Genomic DNA, 22,715 nt, shown 5'->3' with positions numbered 1-22,715 from the left:
CTTCTGTTTTGTTACAATTTAATATAAAATAAATATTTGACAGTATTGATGGTTCTTTTTGTTTTCTTATTTTGCAATAGTCTTCCATTTCCGGAAGGAAGTCCAGTCAAAACAATAAAAATAAAAAATAATAATAAAAAATAATAATAAAAAAATGTCCACCGATCTCTTCCCAATCCATAACTCTAAAAGTGTCTTCTGACATAATTATACAGACATTGTATATGTAGCCTTACCTACAATGGTAAATAAATGATGTTTTAATTCAAACTGAGAGAAATGATTCAAGAAGTTTGTATGAATGTGCACAATTTGGTCTAAAGACAGACCACATTAAAAAAAAAGTACTAATAATTGTACATAAAAACTAATCTGTCACCAAATCGAAATATTTATTAAAAGAAAATAGGGATATATATATATATATATATATATATAAAACCACTGACAGGTGACGTGAAGAACATTGATTATCTCACTACAATGGCACATATCAAGGGGTGGGATATATTATATTAGGCAGCAAGTGAACAGTCAGTTCTTGAAGTTGATGTGTTGGAAGCAGGAAAAATGGGCAAGCTGACCGAAGGATCTGAGCGACTTTACAACGGCCAAATTGTGATGGCTAGATGACTGGGTCAGAGCATCTCCGAAACAGCAGGTCTTGTGGGGTGTTCCTGGAATGTAGTGGTTACTACATATTAAAAGTTGTTCAAGGAAGGACACCCAGTGAACTGGTGACAGGGTCATGGGCACCCAAGGCTCAATGATGTGTGTGGGGAATGAAGACTAGCCCATCTGGTCTGATCCCACAGAAGAACTACTGTAGCACAAATTGCTGAAAAGTTAATGTTGGCTCTGATAGAAAGGTGTGAGAACACACAGTACATCACAGCTTGCTGCGTATGGGGCTGTGTAGATGTAGACCGGTCAGAGTGCCCATGAGGACCCCTGTATACTGACAGAAGCACTTACAATGGGCACGTGAGCATCAGAACTGCACCATGGAGCAATGCAAGAATGTGACCTGGTCTGATGAATCACGTTTTCTTTTACATCATGTGGACAGCTGGGTGCATGTGCGTCGCTTACCTGGGGAAGAGATAGCACCAGGATATCAATAAGTATTTCATACAGGATTTCGCAGGAGTTCTTTTGTGATTGTTGCGGCCAGAAATGCTTGATTTTGCTGTGGCGTTTTTCAAAATTCATGATGCAACTTGCAGAGTTTTTGTGCTTTTTTTGTGGAAAACTACTGGAATCTGAGAAATTTCAGTTCATTCATCACCCCTCATTTACAGCACTTGACAGACCCCATTATCCAGAGCAACTTACATTCATCTCATTTACACATTTGAGCAGTTGAGGGTTAAGGACATTGCTCAGGGGCCCAGCAGTGGCAGTTAGCAGGATTTGAACTCATGACCTTCAGAGGTCCAACATCTTAACCACTGAGCTACCACTGCAGTTCATATCTATAAACCTTCAAACCTTGCATGAAATTATTTTGCACGGTCTTTCACAGTGATGTCTGTTCGTAAATGAGACCTTTTAGCTGTACTCATGTTCGACGCACATGAATCGAAGAGTGCTTTGGCTGAATGTGTGTTGTGATGACATCACATGATACATCTTGGCCCAAATTTGCAGAAAATCTGTGGTAATTTTGAAAAATTACAAGCTCCTGCAAATATTGCAGCGTTAGCTTGATTTTGTGTTCATTTTTGCGCTTGCAAAATCGCGAAATCCTGGAGGGACTGCTACAGTGGAGTAAATAAGTATTGAACATGTCAACATTTACATTTACATATATTTACAGTAAATATATTTCTAATGTAATGTGTTTCTAATTAAATTTTCTCAGTATTAACTCAAGAAATCCAGAAATATAAAGAATTCACAACATTAAAGTCCATAAATAAAGTTATGTGTAATAAAGTGGAATGACACGGGAAAAAAGTATTGAACATGCTAAGAAAAAGCAGTTCTCCAAGGTAAGGTAAGGCAAGGAACCAGCTGAAATCCGTAAGTAATTATACCTCCTATCTGTGCAAATTAATATCAGCTGGGTTAGCAAATTGATGGTCTATAAAAAGGCTTTTTGTTACCAAGGTATCACACAAGAACCTTCTCATGATGGGTAAAAGCAAAGAGCTCTCCCAAGACCTTCACATCTTTATTGTTGCAAAACATATTGATGGAATCGGATACAGACGTATTTCAAAACTTCTGAATCTTCCAGTAAGCACCATTGGAGCCATTATCCACAAGTGGGAGCAACATCACTCCGTCATCAACCGGCCATGCACAGGAGCTCCTCGCAAGATTTCTGTCCAGGGAGTCAGAAGAATAGTCAGAAGAGTTGCCCAAGAGCCAAGGACCACTCGGAAAGAGCTCCAGAAACACTTGGAGGCAGCAGGTGCCATCATCACAGAGAAAACAATAGGCAATGCACTCCACTGCTCACGCTCACCCCACAAGATGCCATTACTAAAGAAAAGGCATGTCAAAGCTCGTTTAAAGTTTTCTACAACTCATTTGGACAAGCGTGTGAAATACTGGGAGAGTGTAGTCTGGTCAGATGAGAGCAAAATTGAACTTTTTGGCTGTCATACTACACACCGTGTTTGGAGAAGAAATGGCACAGCACATCACCCTAAAAACACTATACTAACAGTGAAGATTGGAGGTGGAGGCATCATGGTGTGGGGCTGTTTTTCATCACATGGTACTCGCAGACTTCATATAATTGATGGAATGATGAATTAAGCCCTTTACCGGGAGATTCTTTAGAAGAATCTGCTGCCATCCACCAGGATGATGAAGATGAGACGTGGGTGGAGCTTCCAGCAGGACAACGATCCAAACCATACAGCAAAGGAAACTCTCAATTGGTTTCAGAGAAAAAAACTAAAGGTGTTAGAATGGTCCAGTCAATCACCTGACTTGAATCTAATTGAACAAGATTTAAAGACAATATGTTTAGAAGAATGGGCCAAAATCACACCTGAATACTGCGGCCCATTCATTTCTTCATACAGGAAGTGTCTTGAAGCTGTCGTTACAAACAAAGGCTTCTCCAATAAGTATTAAATTAATTTCAGTTAGTGTGTTCAATACATTTATCCTGTATAATTCCTCTTTATTACACATAAGTTTATTTATGGACTTTCATGTGTGGATTTCTTGCGTTAATACCAAAGTCTGGTGATAATTTCATGTGAATAGACTCATTGGAAATATATTTACTGAAAAAAATGTTGATGCGTTCAATACTTATTTCCCCCACTGTACATATGTAACTAATACTACCTGGGTTTCTTCTAACAGATGTTTTTGAAGAAGAAGCCTTTATTTGTCACATATACATTACAGCACAATGAAATTCTTTTCTTCAAATATCCCAGCTTGTTAGGAAGTTGGGGTCAGAGCACAGGGTCACCCCTGCATCAGAGAGGGTTAAGGGCCTTGCACAAGGGCCCAACAGTAGCAGCTTGAACCCCTGCCCTTCTGATCAGTTACCTAGAGCCTTAACCGTTGAGCCACCACTGCCCCAACTGGTCACTTTTGCAATATGCCACAGTCTTCAGCAGCATGCCCAGGTTTATACACATGAGCTGCATTTGTTGATTTGTGCAAAATAAAGTAAATCGGCTTCATAATTGCTCTGTAGTGCCTACTGCTAAGGGAATTTATCAATATACCCAGAACACTACAGTGATACAAGTGAGCTGGATATGATTCATTAAGCCTGTGGAGCTCTCAGAGAACAGAATATAACTGCAACCAAACACAGACACTACACACAAGATACCCTAAATACTGATCATCACATATAATACACGCCTTATCCATTTAGTCACATAAAGAGATCAATCTGAAGGATTTAATTTGGCGTTATTGAGACAGGAGTGTGACAGGGCTTTGCACAGTGGATCCTTTCTGTAATATAAATGTCACATTTAGCCCAGAGCCTCTGTTCTAATAATCAAATTTGAGTCATCCGATTGATTCCTATAACTGAACCTTTTCGACTATGTGAATGATGAGGGGTTTTCTTTTCTTTTCTTTTTTTTTTTTAATTCAATTGGGTACTCTAATGCCTAATGGACTCAAATCTGATAGCAGGGCTTATCTGATTTGCTTTAAGGATATTGGATGGAGAAATTCAGCGCTTAGCTCAGCCAAGCAAAGTGTTGCAATCAACCCTTTGCTCTTTTATCTCATCCCAGCGAGATTCTCGCTTTGTATCGCGATACAACAAACACATGATATCCCTCCGCTTTGGCTCAACTTCTCGTCAGAGGTGTTTTCGAGAAACTGCGAAAATCCGGAAGCCGGAAGATCGTCGTGTTTAACTCTTTATCAATGTACATCAACGACGAATAAATAAAACAAATAACTGTAAAGCAGTCGCAATTTTCCTGTATCTTAATTTGTATTGATACATTACCGTTTTTATTCCTCGTCGAAAAAATAGGGGGAGGGAGAGGGACTGATGAAAGCCTATGATGAACGCCATTTTGGCTCAAAACGTAGTGTAAGTGTGCTTCCGCCATTTTGGCTCAAAACGTAGTGTATGTAGTGTAATTGTGCTTCCGCCATTTTGGATCTACGCTGGCTCTACGCTAGTTCACAAATTTATACAGCAGCTGAAGTTACCTAAGCGCTGGTTAACTCTCAAACAGCCCTAACACTCCCTACACGCGCGCACTCTCTAGGGTGTGACCGCAGAGATCATGCGCCCTAGCTGGTGCTCTAGAGGATGGATGCGGCGCTAATTTGAGCTGCAGCTACGCGGAGGAGTCCTCATTTGAGTGGTGTGATTCGGTCGCGGCGGCCGCTGCAGGAGGAAGGAGCGCTTCAGCCTCTCTGTCTCTCTCTCTCTCACTCACTCACTCACTCAGAGTGCTGGTATAATACCTTTCAGTTTCGTCTTAAAAAAAAAAAAAAAAAAAACCACACACACCAGAGAGAAAGAAATCCATTATCGACCGGGTTCCGTCATCTCACCGATCACATTTGGTAGAAGATTTCACCCTTTGCCTGGTGTTGGTCGGCGCTCAGAATCGACAAGGAGAGTTTTATATATTAAAAAGGAAAGAAATAGTGAAGAAATAACCCGAGTGCGCGTTTCTCACTGACAGCAGCAGCACAACAATGGCACTGAAGAGAATTCACAAGGTAAGACTGAAGGAAGGAAGGAAGTGAGGCCTCCGCTTCGCACTTCGACTTTCTCATCCATCCACATTGATTTACAGCGCGTCTACATCCATGCCTCCTTCAATCACTTTGACCAAAAAATAATATTTATATAAACGTTTATTTACATGGATACCACGGCTCCGGTTTCAAACATTTCGGGGGGGGGAGGCAAAAAGATCTAGCTTTGGCTAGTGTAGCTCTAACGCATCGTGCTGTAATGTTCGCTAGCTATAAGTGTCGTGTAGGTAATCATGTTATTAATAACAACAGCAATAATAGTAATAATAATTATTATTATTAGAATCATAACTATAAATTGTCTGAGAGACAAAATGGTGGACGCCATGTCAGTCGTTTCTACCGAGTAGAATATTCATAGCTGGATTAGATAAATAGACTGAACTAGCCGGCACGACTTGTGCGGTTTAAGCTAACGCTAGCTAGCTCGCTAATCAGCAGGCCCGCGTTTTAAAGTTGCTTACGATTATAAACCGCGACCATAGCTAGCTTTTAAAAACCTTTAACATGTTGAACACGCGTATATGTGTGTGTGCGTATATATAATAGGATAATTTCTGTTGCTAGGAGATGGCTGAGGGACTGAGCTAGCTAGCTAGGTGGCTATTTTTTTTTCTTGCTAATGAAGCAGGAATGTTAGCGACTAGGCGGCTAGTTAAAAAGGCGTCAGCGCTAACTACTACTACTGATTCACAGTCGGTTCCTGACTCAGTTCAAACCCGACATACTGACTCCTTTTTAAATAAACGAATAAAATTGTTATCTCCGGTTATATCAAGGAGCGCGGTGCGACTAAGTTTTGGCCCCCTTTCGCTAAGTCACACTTGTAATGTTCATGCTAACGTCCGAGTTTTCTGCGACGCGGCGCTCATGAATCTTACTCACATCCTAAATATTCAACTTCACACCCCGAATTAAACTCCTTACTCACATTTTAACCCCATAACTTCACCTCTCTGTCCTTCTGCATCTCGGTAACTTTACACCTCTGTTTACCCTGTTTCTCGGTACCCGAGCCTGTGTTTTATTTAATTTTTTACATTACACCCATGGAGTTTTGATATTTAGGTAAGCTTTTTGTTCAGTTTCATTAGGTGTGTGAAAGGAAAGAAAAACTAAAAACAAATGGTCATTCCTTCGTTTAGGTTTCTATCTCTGAGGTTTGTAACTTGTCTGAGTGTCTTGTCAGGTTTAGAAACACGACTGTAGTGAGTTCTTGGTGTTCAGTTTGGCTCGATATGATCATTTTGACTTGGATATCGATACTGTGTGTGTTTACTGTAATTAATACCTGATAAGAAAACTACTAAAGTCAACTAATGAACATCTTTTACACCTCTTTTAGAAATGGAAAACTAATAATTCACAGGGCTCGCAGAGGACAGATTTATTTTACGAACAAACTATTCGAATATCAAGTGAGTTTGTCAAATGTTTTCGCTGTTTATTGAATCCATCCAGCTTTATTATTATTCCAGAAATTTCCACTCTCAAGCTTTGAAGTGTTCACCCAAGTCTTCAGCCATATATCACGGTTTAACGCATCGTCGTATTAACGCACGCCGGCGAAGAGAAATGAAAAGGTAAAATCTGCAATTCACTCATTTCTTAAGCCGTAGGATTTTGGCCAGGATTCGGTCGTGTGAGACGCGTGTTGAGAATCCTAAAAGATTCCTATAATCCTAGTCTTCGATTGCTAGTTTGACACGTTCCCCCGATCAGATTTTTCCTCCGAGTAAATTCTGGCCGTGTCAGAAGATTTGAGGCACAGTCCTGTCGCGTGGCTTGTCCTACTTTGTACGTGCGTTTTTTCGCGTCTCGGCTGTCGTACAGTCCGACGTGACGTTAATGATGGCCGAGATCCTACAGCGTGACAACGGGGATCATGTTCGTACAGTCTGACAAGCAACAGTCGCAAAGGACTGTTAAAAAACGCACCGTGTGCACCCGGCTTTAGCGAGAGGGTTTTGAGGACGTCTTCATAAGTTCTCTAAACTGTCAGTGTTTCTAACTGAGCACGTACTGAGTTTTTACGAGTTGGGAAGTCATAATTACGACGTCCGGTGCGTTCGGGTCATTTCGGTCGGAGCAAGACGGCGGTGTACCTGCGCTTAATCAGCTGTTACAAAAAATAATAATAATTAAAATACAGCAAGGATTTTTAACTCTACTTCTAGAAAATGAAGAGCAAAAAAGGTGTGTTGCTTTTTTTTAATGTTTTAAATCGATTTGCGAAGCCAGCGTGTACTTTATCGTTGCGTATTATATCGTAGTTGTACGGTGCTGTCGGGTTTTGTGCGGGCGGTCAGCTTGTTTTATTGTAACTGCAAAAAAGTTTCCGAGACGAGTAAACCTTCAGTTTCACCTAACTTGCCGTCAACTACGGATGTTACGTCCGTCGATCGCGGCGTGTTTTCTTACTGACACGCCCCCGACTCAAACTCGTAATTACGACTTTGTAGCGGCGTTCACGTGCGTTCGACTCGTAAAATCCGATCTTTCTGACATAACTCGAACGCACCAAGAGGTCAAGAGGAAAAGTTTCACGTTTGGTAGCTGGTGTGTGCTGGGCTGTAAATAATACTCCTTTCTGACATCAGCACGATCTGTTCCGATACGGTCACGGTGGCGCCGCTGTATAGCAAGCTAGTAGCCGAAGACGTCCGCAGTGCCGCGTTTGATGGCCATCACGTGTGATAAAGTTAGGAACGTTTTCAGAGGTAACGGTATAGTGTTTAGAGGAGCAACAGATCACACAGCTAAAGGGTTTTCAGTGCCGCTGCCTCCCCTGTATGAAGAGGAAGAGGAGGTTACGAAATCCTGCCTACTTTTTTATTTGTTTTGCAGATGAACAAAAAGTTACAAGAAGCACCGGAGTAAAGAATCTGCGCAAGAAAAAATGTGACCGTAATAGATGTAAATACATTTTATTCAGTGTTTTGAAAAGGTCACTGATGATGTAAGAGTCCAGTCATACGCCGTGACACCTTAACATCCGTAACTGATCCTTTATTCTGCATTTATATCGCCAGTTCTTCTTTTTCTTAGCTTTTGGTCTGTGTCTTTCAGTTTCTTTTTGGTTCATAAGAATGGAAATACAACCTGTAGTTAAATACCGTCAATTGTTGCCATTCAGGTTTGCCCGATATCAGCGTATTGACACCCGGTACCTGTATTAGGTGCATTACGGTAACGCCGGATACGAAAACCCATACTGTGGTCAAGAATGTAAAGGTTATTACTGTGTAGACGAAACGGTTCTGAAAGTTTAACTGCAAAAATAAATCACCAACCACCTCAGTACATAATAATAAATAATAATAATAATAATAATAATAATAATTGTTGTTAATAATCACTTATTATTATGATTATTATTTCTAGAACTAGTGTTTTTATTCTTGACCCTTCCACCGACAGAACACACTTTTTTTATACGTGTTCACAAACTTCAAGCTGAAGTTATTTGGAGGCTGACTTGTTTGAGTTATCGAGGTTTACATGAAACACATTTCAGGTGATGGGTCACTCTCAGTCTAATAACGGAGTGAAGTGAACACTTTAAATGTTACGTGAATTCGTTGGTAAAAGTCTGTCATTCTCAGCAGCTCGTTCTACCGTTACAGTCCACCTCATACACTCTTCTTCCACTCGTTTGCAATCAACAATTTAAACTCAGGCCTAAAGAAACTAGTTATTTGACTCTCCTTCATGTTAGAACGTAATAATTAATATAGTTAAGCGCCGAACACTTTAATCGACATCAATTTGTTTAGTGACGTTGCAGCTACTTTGAGCTTAAACTCCCGAACAGTTTTAGTCAGCTTGTTATCAAGTTTGTTTAGAGGTAGCGGTTTCGCTCAACGAGGCGCGTATGAGACTCGGCTCGTGAGAATCGAGTTCGCATACTCACTTTGACTCGGCTCTAGGTGTCATGGAACGTTGGTGCCATGTTAGCAGGTTTAGTTAAAGACTTTAAATTGCTTGCACGTTAAAAACACAGAGTTTAACTTTATCGGTGTTGAGATTTTGATGGTTTAGCTCGGGCAACACTTTTAGGACAAAAACTCTGTATCGATGCCTCGTGGCACCGTCTTTACAGGTAGGGCTTGAGGGGGATTTCACACCTGCCTTGATTAGTTTGACACGTGAACTAGGGGTGGGTGACGACACAAATACCACATCACTGTGTTTCAGGACGTTTCTACGGTACGTATGAACCACGATTTATTATAAGATTCAAACCGTAGAAAACTGTTCATATCAGAAACTTGTTACTACAAGAAAAGACATAAAGAGATCACGACGCTCACGATATGTGATCATTTATCATGAAATTGATGTTCTGCGTATCTGCCCGGCGTTTTATAAATACATTTCTCTAACTCGACTTTAACGTCCCGGTGAAACGTGCAGCATTATTCGATGTGTTGACGTAATTTCCATTGAAGCAGGAAGTCAGGGCGGGACATATCGAGTGACCCCTCCCTCTTTTCGTATGGACAATAGCGTTTATCTTGCCTCACAGCCCGGGTTAAGCCGAACTTGACCGTTTGTACCGTGGAAAAATGCCTTTCGCGAAGCCGTGACCTGGCTTCGTAAATACCTTCGTAAATACTTTGTAAATCCGTAAATACCTTCTTTAAAGCGAATAAATTGAAGCCGTTTCCTTCTTAACCAACGGAATAAAACGCTCTCTTTCAAACCGCTCACGCTCGATACGTTTTTTTTAACTTCAGTAAAGTCATTTTTGTAATGTCTGGGATGGGACACTTCAGATTCTAGAGAGTGTTTGATTGGACTGAAAATCTGATGAAGCTGAAGTGCAGAACGATGTCATCAAAATAGTTGCTCTGTATCTGTGGGGGAGAGAGAGTGAGAGTGAGTGAGTGTAAATTGTGAATGCGTATATCTTCTAAACGAGAATTTTGTCGTAGTTTTGGATATCTATATCTAACATAGATAACCTTAGGGCTGGCATTCATACTGAAAGCTACAAAACTTCAATTTTGATTTTTTATTTTTGTAGACATTAAACCAAATGACTTCTGATAAGAATAAACAACATTCTCCAGCTTACATTAAACACTTTTTTTTTTTTTTTTTTTTTAAAGATCCGATGCAAGAAGTTGTTGTCATTTTTTGAACAACAAACTGTCTTCCAATCAGTTTGTAGTTGTTGTTTCAAAAAAAAAAAAAAAAAATTTAGAGAAGGATATCATCACAGCACCTGTAATATCTCAAAAAATGTAGATAATTTCTAACAGTTTGAATATATGGTCACGTTGCCCCGCCCTGATGTGACTCCTCACCCATACAAGGTACTGAGAGCGCAGTTTCACTACAGTTCACCCCGAAATCACGTGAAGGTGATTAAGCGCTGATCACCGTGGTAACTAGTTGCATTTTCACTTTTCGTCTTTTATCTTTTTCTAACTTGAAGCGGACTGAGGATTCTGTCGATTCCTGATACACAACTTCCACCTTAATCCAGAAAACACACTTGGGCTTTTTTTCCTTTGAAGTATTTAAAAAAAATATATAAATTAAGATGTAAATTTGTGTTTCTATAGACGTTATACATCACCAAGGTTTATTAAAAAAAAAATATAAAAAAAAGTTTTTGGTTATTATATACGTGTGTGTGTGAAATTTTTTTTAACTTTTTTTATTTTATATTTTTACTACTCGAGCAAAATGTCAGATTGTTATTGATAAGATTTTAAGTTTAAAGTGAACGTGACTATTGTTAGTGTGATGTATTACACCAACTCTAAGACAGTTAGAGGATTAGATGAGAATTTTATTACTATTAACTTTTGTATTAATGTGTATTCATGCTAACTCTGTGCAGGCTTTTTTTCATATTGTATCTTTGCTGTATCTATAAAGTGTGTGTGTGTGTGTGTGTGTGTGTGTGTGTGTGTGTTGAAGGAGCTGCACGATTTGGGCCGTGACCCCCCTGCCCAGTGCTCAGCAGGACCAGTAGGGGATGACAGTAAGTACCAGTCAATTAACTTAATAAAGCTTATCCGAGGTGAATGTGAGTGAAGTGTGCTGGTAGTAAATGTATGTATTTATTTATTTTAGTGTGTGTGTGATATGATTAGTTTGTTTGTGGAAATCCATCCTCGTCTTGTACGTGTTAAGACTTGGCGCGTGCGCACTGCTGCTCTGCCACCCTTCAAACCTGTTGTTGCTAGTCCGTGCTCTACACCGCCGTATATCCATCGTCAGTCCGTCAGCGCGTCTCTTCGTAGCGGTCTCTGATCTCGGCTTTTCATCTGTCAAGTGTAAGGTTTCGTTCAGCTCTGCTCCTGTGTATCTACGTCTTGAACATCCTGTGCACTCTAACTCTTGATTATATGATGTAAAGCACTTGTTTAAAACTTAAAACAAGTAAAGCTTTGAGTTTTCCAAGCATCACTTGAGACGCTCCGATGTGATACTAGGTGCTGTGGTGTTATTTGGCGTCGGGTTAGCAGAGGGGAAAATGAGCTTTCTTCAAAGAAACTTAAAGGTGCAATAGTCGAGGTACTTGTACTCGAATAACCTGAAAGATATGTAAATCATGATTAAAAATAATGGGTTAACCATCGAATGTGCCTCCAGTCATTTATTGTATGAACAATCGGCTTGACAGGCCACTGTAGGTCCTGTGGGCGGAGCTTCAGGATCATAGGTGTGAATAGGAGGTGGACTCGAGGGGGAAAAAAAATGATTTGAACCCATTCATGCATAATTTATTTATATGCCTGTTTGTTTAAACATCCACATTCTTTATATATGCCATTTTAAGAAATTTAGTTTCTTAATTAAAATGTAAATGGGTTGTTCATGTGAGATACCATGAGGAAAAATGGATAAAACATTATACCTGAAATTAAAAAGCCACAAAAAAATCCTCGTGTGTTTACAGAAATATAGAAAATATTTTTTAACAATATTCTTGCTGAACAAAAGTTTAGAACTCTTGCATGATCTGTAGCCGATCAATATAACTTCAATAAATAAATATTTAATAAGCAAACAAAGTATATTCTGTCTCCCCACAACACTTATATTTAAAATTTTGTATCAAAACCTTGCATGGATATACCAGACATGCTGCATTAAGAACGACAAATGATCAAGAGAGAAGCCGAAATCAGAATAATGATTTATGATGAATTGTAGTTATGGCGTCTAATGATTTGGAGGTGATTTTACAACTGATATGTCCTTAAGTGTGGACACACATCACTCAACTTACCTAATGCACCTTTAAGAATTGATTATTAAATACACAATTCTCAGTAGACTAAACAAAACGTCTGGAGGTTGTGTTCACGGTCAAAAAGAGGCAGGTAGGAAGACGACATTTGCAGCAAGAGGTCAAACCAGCACCTTTGTTGTGTTTTCTTTTTCAAACCCTGACCTTTGGGGACGCTTTGGGTTTTATGAGGTCGGTGGTTAAAAAGAGCGGTTTGCGAGACTTGTTGTAATGAGATTAAACACTATAATGTATAGGAGACATCACGGCAGGCGTCTTCCTCACGTGGTTCGGGTTAGCAGGAGGAAAAAAATAACCTGTCGTACCTGTCACACTTGTCACTCAGGTGATGGCGTGAACAAGAGATTCATCAGTTTAATATTTATCGGTCGGGGTTTTGTTTGCAGAAAAGCAACGCGTTCGATTGTTTTCTCGTGTACGCTATGGCGTCGAGGTACGTCACGGCGCTTCGGCGTTTCTTCACGGACACGACGCAAACACTTGTGTGAATCTAGAGTTGATTTAAAATCACGCCAGCTCGTCACAGTTCAGCGTTATGGATTCAGTCCCTTAACACGTTACGTACATCTTATTTTCTCATTAATTGTGAAAAGGTACGACTTCGACATGAATGCTTATTTATTTATTTATTTATTTATTTATTTATTTATTTTATTTTATTTTATTTTATTTTATTTTTTCCCTAAGGTCACAGCACCACCTTGTCTCATTTGCAGAGTTTTTGCCTAGACCGATTTTGTTAATTATGAAAGAAATTAGTTTGAATAAACCCGTCGGCTCTTTTGAATCACGTTTGAGTTCACGTGCTTGTCGATTGTGTCTTGCAGTGTTTCACTGGCAGGCCACAATAATGGGACCAGTAAGTATTTTTTTTTGTTCCCCTCTTCTGCTTTACATGATTCTGTTATTGCACAACCATGATCCATCGATTATTTATATATGTATATTTTTTTTTTCTTTTCGTCTTCCTGCAGAACGACAGTCCTTATCAGGGTGGCGTGTTCTTCTTGACCATTCACTTCCCCACAGATTACCCCTTCAAACCGCCAAAGGTCAGTTTCCTTCTTTCTGAAACGTGCTGGCTCGTCTGCGTGACGTACGAAGCTGCTGAATAGTCTCCGTGATGCCAGTATGAGGAAATGGTTTTCGGTATTGATTCAAAGGAAATGGATTTCCTCATTCAGATGAGTGTGACGTTTTGGCTGACCTTCCCTTTCAGGGAAAAACCAACATGCATGTGTCACGCCAGGCAGCTTTCTTTTAACCTACATACATCATGGATTAAAAACTTTAGATTAGGATTATGGTGTATTAAACTAGATTGTGAACGGCGCAGTGACTGAGATGTGTTTTTATTCATTTACTAATCTTGTTTTTGTTTCTTTTTTTGTTTTTGTTTTTCTTCCTCTTTTGCCTTTTAGGTTGCGTTCACCACAAGAATTTACCACCCAAACATCAACAGCAATGGCAGCATCTGTCTGGATATTCTACGGTCTCAGTGGTCTCCTGCACTCACCATCTCCAAAGGTACACGCACACAGGCATTAGTCAGTAAATGACCACAAAACTGATGCTGATCTGCTACTCAAATGTCTGTTCTGAAATGTTTTTACACTCTGTACACGTACAGTCACAGTTTGGCAGTTTATTTATTTATTTATTTATTTTACCAGTTTTAAATGTAACGCACTATTGTTAGAATTTGCGTTTTATGTTGTGAACACAGACAAGTGGAGTGATGCACACAGTGAAATGTCCCAGTGCTAACCGTCTGTATTGTCATTTTATTCCAGATGTCATTTATAGACAGAACTGATAATGATGTGTTGTGATTTTCCACCACTGTCAAACAAACAAAAAAAATCAAATGTATTTAAAGATTGTATCCACTAACCTTTGAGTGTAAACACGCCTTTTAAATGGGAATAGTCTTGGAAAAAGCTTGCTCTTGCTCAACTTGTTGAGGAAAACTGGGATTCAAGGATGTTTCATGTACCAAATGTTTCTCTTAAAGCGTTGGTGTAAATGGTGTTTGTTTACTCGTACTGAATGGGGATTGGCATATGGGGTAAAGGTCATACCTGACACAAGGAACTATGAAAATAAAAATAAAACTAAAAGCGCTGTCTAGGCAATACCTTTTTGGAAATTCCCTGTCTGTATTACTGTAACACCTTTTTATATCAAATGAACTCTTGACCTCCAATATAGGACTAACCCTAGGTACTGAACTGACAAGATATGAAGAACTCATTGATTTCTTTAATTTAATGTTTTTTGTCTACTTTTTGATTGTGGACATAACCTTGAAAATCACTCCTTTGCCTGTGGTGAGACATACATAGTAACTATTTTTTTTTTCCAAATAGTTTTCAACTAGAATTTAAAGTCAAGAAATTCTTCAGAGACTAGTTAAGTAACTATTATTTGCATGGTGAAGAATATTACATGCTTTACTGATACAGTACAGGCTTTCGAAATGACTTTTGACGGTTCTAGATCATTGTGAAGTGAAGTACACCAATCCAAATGAACTGGAGCACAATTTTAAGGACGCGTGTAAATGTATACATCTCAGGTTTGCTTGCTCTTTATCATTCTGTTGTTTGGTTATATTTATCTTGTTCTTGTGTCTTTGTTCCACAGTCCTGTTGTCTATCTGCTCTCTGCTGTGCGACCCCAATCCGGACGACCCCTTAGTACCCGAGATCGCCCGCATCTACAAGACTGACAGGGAAAAGTGAGTCTTTCACTACACCACCACTTTAGAAAAGACTAAGCTGTGCGTGCTGTACAGACTGATCTGAAACCGTAGTGAAGTAGACTTCGTTTCTGTTCCATTGTGAATGGATGAACTCTAAATATTCCGGGTTTGTGTTGATCGTGACGCTTATTAAAATCGACCTCTTTCTCGAACACGTCCTCGGTCAGTTTGCTTGTTTGCGTGTATGAAATAATTCTGTAGCTGTGACTGTTTATGGTAATTAACAGGTAGCAATCAAAAATACTTTTCATCCTAGAATTTTTTTTCCTATCAAAAGAAATTAATTAACCTGGAAATTAAATTTGAGTGTTCTATCTGATACAGATATACTGATAGATTTTTATTCCAGTGGATGTTGTCAGTATAAAATGCTATGTTCTTGTGAATAAGTGCGCAGAATAATCACTTTATTTTTAATTAATTTAATGTGAACGCATGGGCATTTATGCAAAACAAAAAACACTTTGCGGTGTGCTGCTGTAGGTGAGTTATCACAGATGTGGTGGTAAAGTGCGGCCTGAGAGTCAGAGTTACTGTTATTGCTAGGGCTGGGCGATATGACAAAAATATCACATCACAATTCTTGAGGGCATTTCTATGATACGGGATGTGTATCACGATATATATTTTAGCTAAGTGTCCACAAAGTAGTAATAAAATAAATAAATAAACAAACAAACATGTTAGTGAGTTTGACAATAATTTCCTTTAATGCCTACAAAACTATTAAGAAGATTAGGTTTAAAAAAAACCGTCAAATCAACATCTGTTCAATACCATTTAATTTGTAGTTGTTTAAAAAACCTATTAAAAAAATCATATGAAAGATATCTCATAAAAGCGTATCATGTGATCATCTATCACGATATTGATATTATATCGATATATCGCCCGGCCCTAGTCACCACCCCAACGTTGATTTATTTTCCTATAGCAGCACTTCACGAAGTGCATCGTTCCTCTTATATCAAAGCAATGCGCAACCTCTGACTGTTACAACGTGCTGACCCTGGAGACTCCTTCCGTAAAGGTTAAATAACAGCCAACTCAGAAAAAACCTCAGCATACATACGTTACACATTTTTAACCCATTTACAACCCGCTCACCCTACAAGTCCCTGTGTAAGTCTTAGAATGAGTGCTTTAATATAAGCCTGTGATTTGAATTGTGGCCAGCACTACAAAAAAGTAAATAAATAAACCAACACTTTGGACCAGTCAGAAATGAGACTTCAGCAGTATCGTTTGCAATTTAATAAAGCAATATAATAAAGAAATGCATTCTTGCTTTAAACTGTGAATTTGCAACGAGGCCATAGTAAGTCTTATAAGCTATTTATGATGAACATACAGTGCCCTCCACTAATATTGGCACCCTTGGTAAATATGAGCAAAGAAGGCTGTGAAAATTGTCTATTGTTTAACCTTATGATTTTTTGTTCAAAAATTCACAGAAATACTCGAATATCAACTGTAAACGAAACAGTTTTATCCAAAAAAAAATATCTTCGTTAAATATAGGTGTGCAACAATTATTGGCACACCCTTGGTCTTCTCCTATAATGCCTGATGAGGTTGGAGAATACATGGTAAGGGATCTGAGACCGTTCCTCCATACAGAATCTCTCCAGATCCTTCAAATTTTGAGGTCCACGCTGGTGGAATCTCCTCTTCAGTTCACCCCACAGGTTTTCTATGGGGTTCAGGTCAGGGGACTGGGATGGCCATGGCAGAACCTTGATTTTGTGGTCAGTAAACCATTTTTGTGTTTATTTTGATGTATGTTTTGGATCATTGTCCTGCTGGAAGATCCAACCACGGCCCATTTTTAAGCTTTCTGGCAGAGGCAGTCAGGCCTCTGTTGATGTTTGATAGTCCATGATGCCGTGTATCCTAACAAAATGTCCAGGTGCTCTGGCAGGAAAAACAGCTCCAAAACATTAAAGAACCACCACCATATTTAACCGTGGGCATGAGGTACTTTTTCATATGGCTACCTCTCTGTGTGCACCAAAACCACCTCTGGTGTTTATTACCAAAAAGCTCTATTTTGGTTTCATCTGACCATAGAACCCGATCCCATTTGAAGTTCCAGTAGTGTCTGGCAAGCTGAAGACACTTGAGATTGTTTTTGAATGAGAGTCGAGGCTTTTTTCTTGAAACCTTTCCAAACAACGTGTTTTGATGTACGTGACTTCAGATTGTAGTTTTGGAGATTTTTTGGCCACACGAACCGTCCTCTTCACAGTGCGTTGAGACAGTATAGACACATGTCCTCTTCCAGGTTGATTCATAACATTTCCAGTTGACTGTTACTTCTTAATTATTGCCCTAATGGTGGAAATGGGCATTTTCAATGCTTGTGCTATTTTCTTATAGACACTTCCTTTGTTGTGAAGCTGAAACCTTTTGCCGCACATCACAGCTATATTCCTTGGTCTTATCCATTATGAATGACCAAGGGAATTTGTCCTACATTTTTGATAAACCTGTTTTGTTTGCAATTGTTTGATATCCATGAGGGTATTTTTGTGAATTTTTTTTTTTTTTAACAAAAGATCAAAAGGTTAAACAATAAAGACAATTTTTCGCAGCCTTCTTTGCTCATATTTACCAAGGGTGTCAGTATTGGTAGAGGGCACTGTGTGCGCGCATGTACAGTACTATGCAAAAGTTTTAGGAACATGCAATGAAGTGATGTAAAACAAAGATGCCTTCAAAATAACGAAAGTAAATGTTTCTACATAAAAAAAAAATATATGTATATGATATATACTGTAAAGAGCAGTAAACAGTAGTAAATGAAAGTCAATATTTGGTGTGACAAAAAGAGAGTCGTCTCTGGTGCAATTAGTGCAGTTTTATAAGGAAATAAACTGGTAGGTTTTATTGAGCAGCCACAGTTCTTTTGGAGACTTTGACTGTTACGCGTGCTTCTCATTTTTGCAGCAGAATCCAGTAGCCATGTGTCTGTCGATTTATTTGTTTTTTTAAATTTGTTGAAATTATTTATTTATTTATTTTGGGGGGGGACTGAAAAGTGTCTCTTATGTAATACGTTGCTTCTTTAATGACGTACATTTTTCTGTAACATTTAATTTTGTACTAGAAAACTAATGTTTGGGAATCTAAAAATTTTTTGAACTGCCTCGATAATGAAGTCATTAAATAAAAAAAATCTTAACCAAGTTTGTACTAAAAAAAAAAAATAGGTCTGCAACTAACGATTATTTTCATAATCAATTAATTGGCCGATTTTTAATTTTTTTTTCAACTACACTTTCAGTACCATTTTCCCCTTTATTTAAAATAAAATCCATAAACTGAGTGTTGCAAATATAAACACACCTCTTGAGGGTTTTTTTTTTTTTTTTTTTTTTTTTTTTTTAAAAAAAAGCTGTGTTGTACGTCATTCTGCCCCAGAAAAAAGTTAAAAGAAATTATTGAAAGCCCGATATTGCCATGAAATTCATGTCCATGATAAGTGTATGTAAACTTCCGACCGTTATTTTATATATATATTACCCACAATCAAAATTATTCAACCCCCATTGCAAGTCAGGTTTATTGTCAGTATTTACAGACTTTCAGTTGTTTGCAATGAACAAATTACACGAAAGCAACTGAAATAGTTCAACACAACGAATGCTTCAAGTGGTTTCACCAAATTCAACTGAGAATACAACTTATGATTTCTCCAGTTTCAAAATTATTCAACCCCCTGAATAGCATCCCTCACAACAGCACAAATGTGCAAAACAGGTGTTCTATCAATCACACCTGATGCAAGTAATCAGACTTCATTAGTTGCACCAGGTGTGCTTGAGCTGGAACACATGAAATACCTGAACTGGTTAGGTGAAGAAATACATGAAATACCTGAACTGGTTAGGTGAAGAAATACATGAAATATCTTAACTTATTGGGGTAGAAAATACATGAAATGCCTGGACGGGGCAGGAAAAGGAAGCCGTCAATGGTTGCAACCAGATTTGTAAGAAGGCAGGTTGTGAAAAACCCTCGAGTGACTGCAAAAGACCTGCAGCAAGACTTGGTGTAACAGGCACTGAGGTTTCAGTGAGCACAGTAAGGCGCGTACTAAACGCAGGTTTCCATGCCACCACTACTGACCCAAAAGCACAAGAAAAGTCGACTCAAAATCATATAAATAAGACGCAGAAGTTTTGGGATTCTGTTCTGTGGAACTTTTCAGCACAATGGATCAGCGGTATGTCTGGTGGAAGAATGAAGAGAGAGCACTCTGTCCATAGTCAAGCATGGTGGTGGCTCGGTGATGCTCTGGGGCTGCTTTGCATCCTCTGGCACTGGAAACCTGCAGCGTGTGGAAGGCAAGATGGATTCACTGAAGTATCAGGAAATCCTAGGAGAAAACGTCATGCTGTCTGTGAGGAAGCTGAAGCTTGGGTGTCATTGGACCTTCCAGCAGGACAATGATCCCAAGCATTCATCAAATTCCACCAAGGCTTGGTTGCAGAAGTCGTCCTGGAAGAGTCTACAGGGCCATCACAGTCACCTGACTTGAACATAGAAGATCTCTGGTGGGATTTGAAGAAGGCGGTTGCAGCACGCAAACTAAAGAATATTATTGAACTCGAGGACATTGCTCATGAGGAATGGGATAAGATTCCTCAGGAACGCTGCCAGAAGTTATGCACTTGTTTGCAGCAGGTCATAACAGCAAAAGGGTGCTCTACTAAGTACTAAAGATGCTGGCCATGAAGGATTTGAATAATTTTGAGACTGGAGAAATCATTATAAGTTGCATTTGGGGAAACCATTGCAAACAGCTAAAAGTCTGTAAACTTTGACAATAAACCCGATTTGCAGTGAGGGCTGAATGATTTTGATTGTGTGTGTAATATTGTATTTATTTATTTATTTATTTAAAGCACTAGCACATCTCACATGTAAGCAGTGTCCTTGTCTGAATAATTTACAGCAGTTTCTGCAGAAATTTGTGTGCTGTGACCAATGTTCCAGTTATTGCACGTAATCCATCACAGTCGCACTCTTTTTGTGGGGACAAGGCTTTTGGTGCAATAAACAGCGATTGCACTTAAATGTGATAAACGGGCCCGTTTGTGTTGGTTATTAGGGCGATGGCTGAGAAACACAGCATACTTACATACCAGTATAATTATACACAGCTTCTCTGTGATCGATTAGTCGAGTAGTCAGGCGTCTAATCGACTGGCTGACTTCAAAAAAACATATTTTTTATCCCAAGGGCAGGTTTAATTGGATAAATTACTCATCATGGTGGAATTTAATCGTGTGCGAGTACAAATGGATAAAGATGTGCCTGCACAGGACAGTGACCGATATGCATCAGTGTATGTGTCTAGGCAAAACCTTGAGTCTGATCTTTCCTGCGCAGACTGAGATCGTAAGACCTGAACACCGCCGTAAGAGAAGCGCTCTGCCAGCAGTACAGTGACTCACTGTCCAAATTTTATCACACACTCACCTGGTGTTTGTCGAGCAGATCGTTCTTATCTGCTCTTTAACTTTCACTTTTTATGTCATTGCTTTTTTTTTTTTTTCGATAACTAGAAAAGAGAACCCAGCTGCTTGTGAAATGGCTGGCACATGATGCATGTTCTGTAGTTTAAAACACCTCTGAAGTGTATGAAGCAGTTGTGACACAGTCATGAGGAAATGAGGAATTTGTGGTTTTGATTTGTAATGCTCGTTTCGTTTTCTGCTCTCTTTTTCAGGTACAACAGAATAGCTCGGGAATGGACACAAAAGTATGCAATGTAGTTTTGGAGGTCTAATCATGGTGGGCAACAAACAAAAAAAAAAAATTTACACCTCTCCATCTTAAAGTTAGGGGAGATTTGAAAGTTTAAGAGATAAAAAAAAAAAAAAGATAAAAAATAAATAAATTTAAAAAATTATGAAAAAAACCTCCCCCCAGATCTTGTTGGTTTCCATTGGCGTGCTTTCTTTAAGCCACACTTCCCCTCACCAGAGCACCTGCCCTATTCCCCTCCCTCTACCCCTCAATCTACCCCTACCCCACCTCATAGCCATGGTGTACATACTTTCAGTCCAACTCCAGCTTATTCGTCCTCAACTGTCCCACCACCATCACCTTCCTGAACACCTTGCGCTCGGCATCTCTGCTTTAGCGTCTCTGTTGCTGTGGTGACTTGCCTGCTGCTTAGGGTCAGCCAGATTCAATTTTTTTGCGGTTGAAAAAAGTTCCACGGCTTGAGGGAAAAAAGAAAAAAAAAGAAAAAAAAAACATTCCTTGTTTTTAAACACTGGGGAGGGAGGGCCATTCTCATTTACATTTTGTGATGTAGTGAAGATTCACTTCCCCCACCCCCATTTATTTCTATTTCCTGGGTTTCAAACTGTATATTGGATCAGGAAAAAGGATTTCTTTTTTTTGGTGTTTGTTTTGTGTTTCCATTTGGCAGAGGAGGGAGGGGTGTATGCTGGCTATCTTTTTGTATAAAATCTATAAGGAGTTCTTGTAGAATCATAGCAGGTTATTAATGAAACAATGTCCAATCTTTTGGGTCCTCTCTTGTGAATCATTCTAAAGGACATGAATACTATGAATATATTTTATTTTTTTGGTTTTTTTTTTTCTTTCTTTTTTTTTTTTCTTCTCCATTTGCCATAACCAAGACTGTCTCTACCCCTTCCCTTAGCCACGAGCAACTTCACATGCATTCACACTTCTGGAGGATTTTGGACCGGTTATTTAAAAAAAAAAAAAAAAAACAGTCTTAGATAAGCACGTGTTTAGGATCCCCCCCGACCTCCAACCCCCAAACCCCACCACCACTCCCTTGTAACTTAGCTCCATTTTTAGCTCAATTATTTCCCCTCTTGCTCTTGATGAATTAGATGCTAACATGGCTGAGACAGACTTGATTGGGTACCCGGGTGAGAGGACACAAACTCCTCACAGACAAACTTCTGTATATTTAATTTCCTGAAAGGCTCTTTGAGCTTTGTGTGTTGATTAAAAACTGTGTAATAAAATGATTACTAAAGTCTGATCCTGGGTTGTGGTCGAGGTTTTTATGCTTCATTGAAATGAATTACAAGCAAAGATTAATGTTTATATTCCTCGCCCGTAAGGAATAAAACACTTGTTCATGGTTTTGTTGAACAGTTATCACTGAAGTTGATTGTTTTCCAATAACTGCACATCCTGGAGTGTTTTTATTCCTTTTGTACCATAGCAATTTGCCAATAATTCCAATTTTATTTATTTGTGGGTTTTTTTTTGTTTTTTTTTAAATACACCATGTTGTAGGCCAATTTTTACACTGTTTATAGTTGCATTGAATGTTGTTCAACATCCACAACACAATTCACAAATAAACTTTTACTATAACTATAACCTGTAGTTCCCTCACCAGGCCCTCTTTGTTGCAAAGGACTGACACTGGAGACTCCTTCCAATCTCTT

General features: G+C 39.0%; 1 protein-coding gene across 1 annotated transcript; it reads left to right on the top strand.

Annotated features, from left to right (window-relative positions):
• Window positions 1–4,824: 4,824 nt before the first annotated feature.
• ube2d2 (ubiquitin-conjugating enzyme E2D 2 (UBC4/5 homolog, yeast)) lies at window positions 4,825–21,169 on the top strand. The gene is made up of 7 exons (XM_053641188.1): window positions 4,825–5,184; window positions 11,158–11,221; window positions 13,324–13,355; window positions 13,471–13,548; window positions 13,918–14,023; window positions 15,143–15,236; window positions 20,999–21,169. Exons 1-7 carry the CDS (start codon window positions 5,161–5,163, stop codon window positions 21,042–21,044), a joined length of 444 nt encoding a protein of 147 aa, XP_053497163.1. The 5' UTR covers window positions 4,825–5,160; the 3' UTR covers window positions 21,045–21,169.
• Window positions 21,170–22,715: the final 1,546 nt, after the last annotated feature.

Source organism: Ictalurus furcatus, chromosome 14 (assembly GCF_023375685.1).
Source record: "Ictalurus furcatus strain D&B chromosome 14, Billie_1.0, whole genome shotgun sequence".
NCBI lineage: Eukaryota > Metazoa > Chordata > Actinopteri > Siluriformes > Ictaluridae > Ictalurus > Ictalurus furcatus.
The sequence above is the reverse complement of the archived record's forward strand: the minus strand, read 5'-3'. Positions and strand labels throughout refer to the sequence as shown.

Bases quoted from the DNA above. Each gene is read 5' to 3' on its own strand.
- ube2d2 (XM_053641188.1), top strand. From the start codon at position 5,161: ATGGCACTGAAGAGAATTCACAAG. The intron at 13,549-13,917 runs GTCAGTTTCCTT...TTTGCCTTTTAG, and splicing joins ACCCCTTCAAACCGCCAAAG to GTTGCGTTCACCACAAGAAT. The intron at 14,024-15,142 runs GTACACGCACAC...TTTGTTCCACAG, and splicing joins TGCACTCACCATCTCCAAAG to TCCTGTTGTCTATCTGCTCT.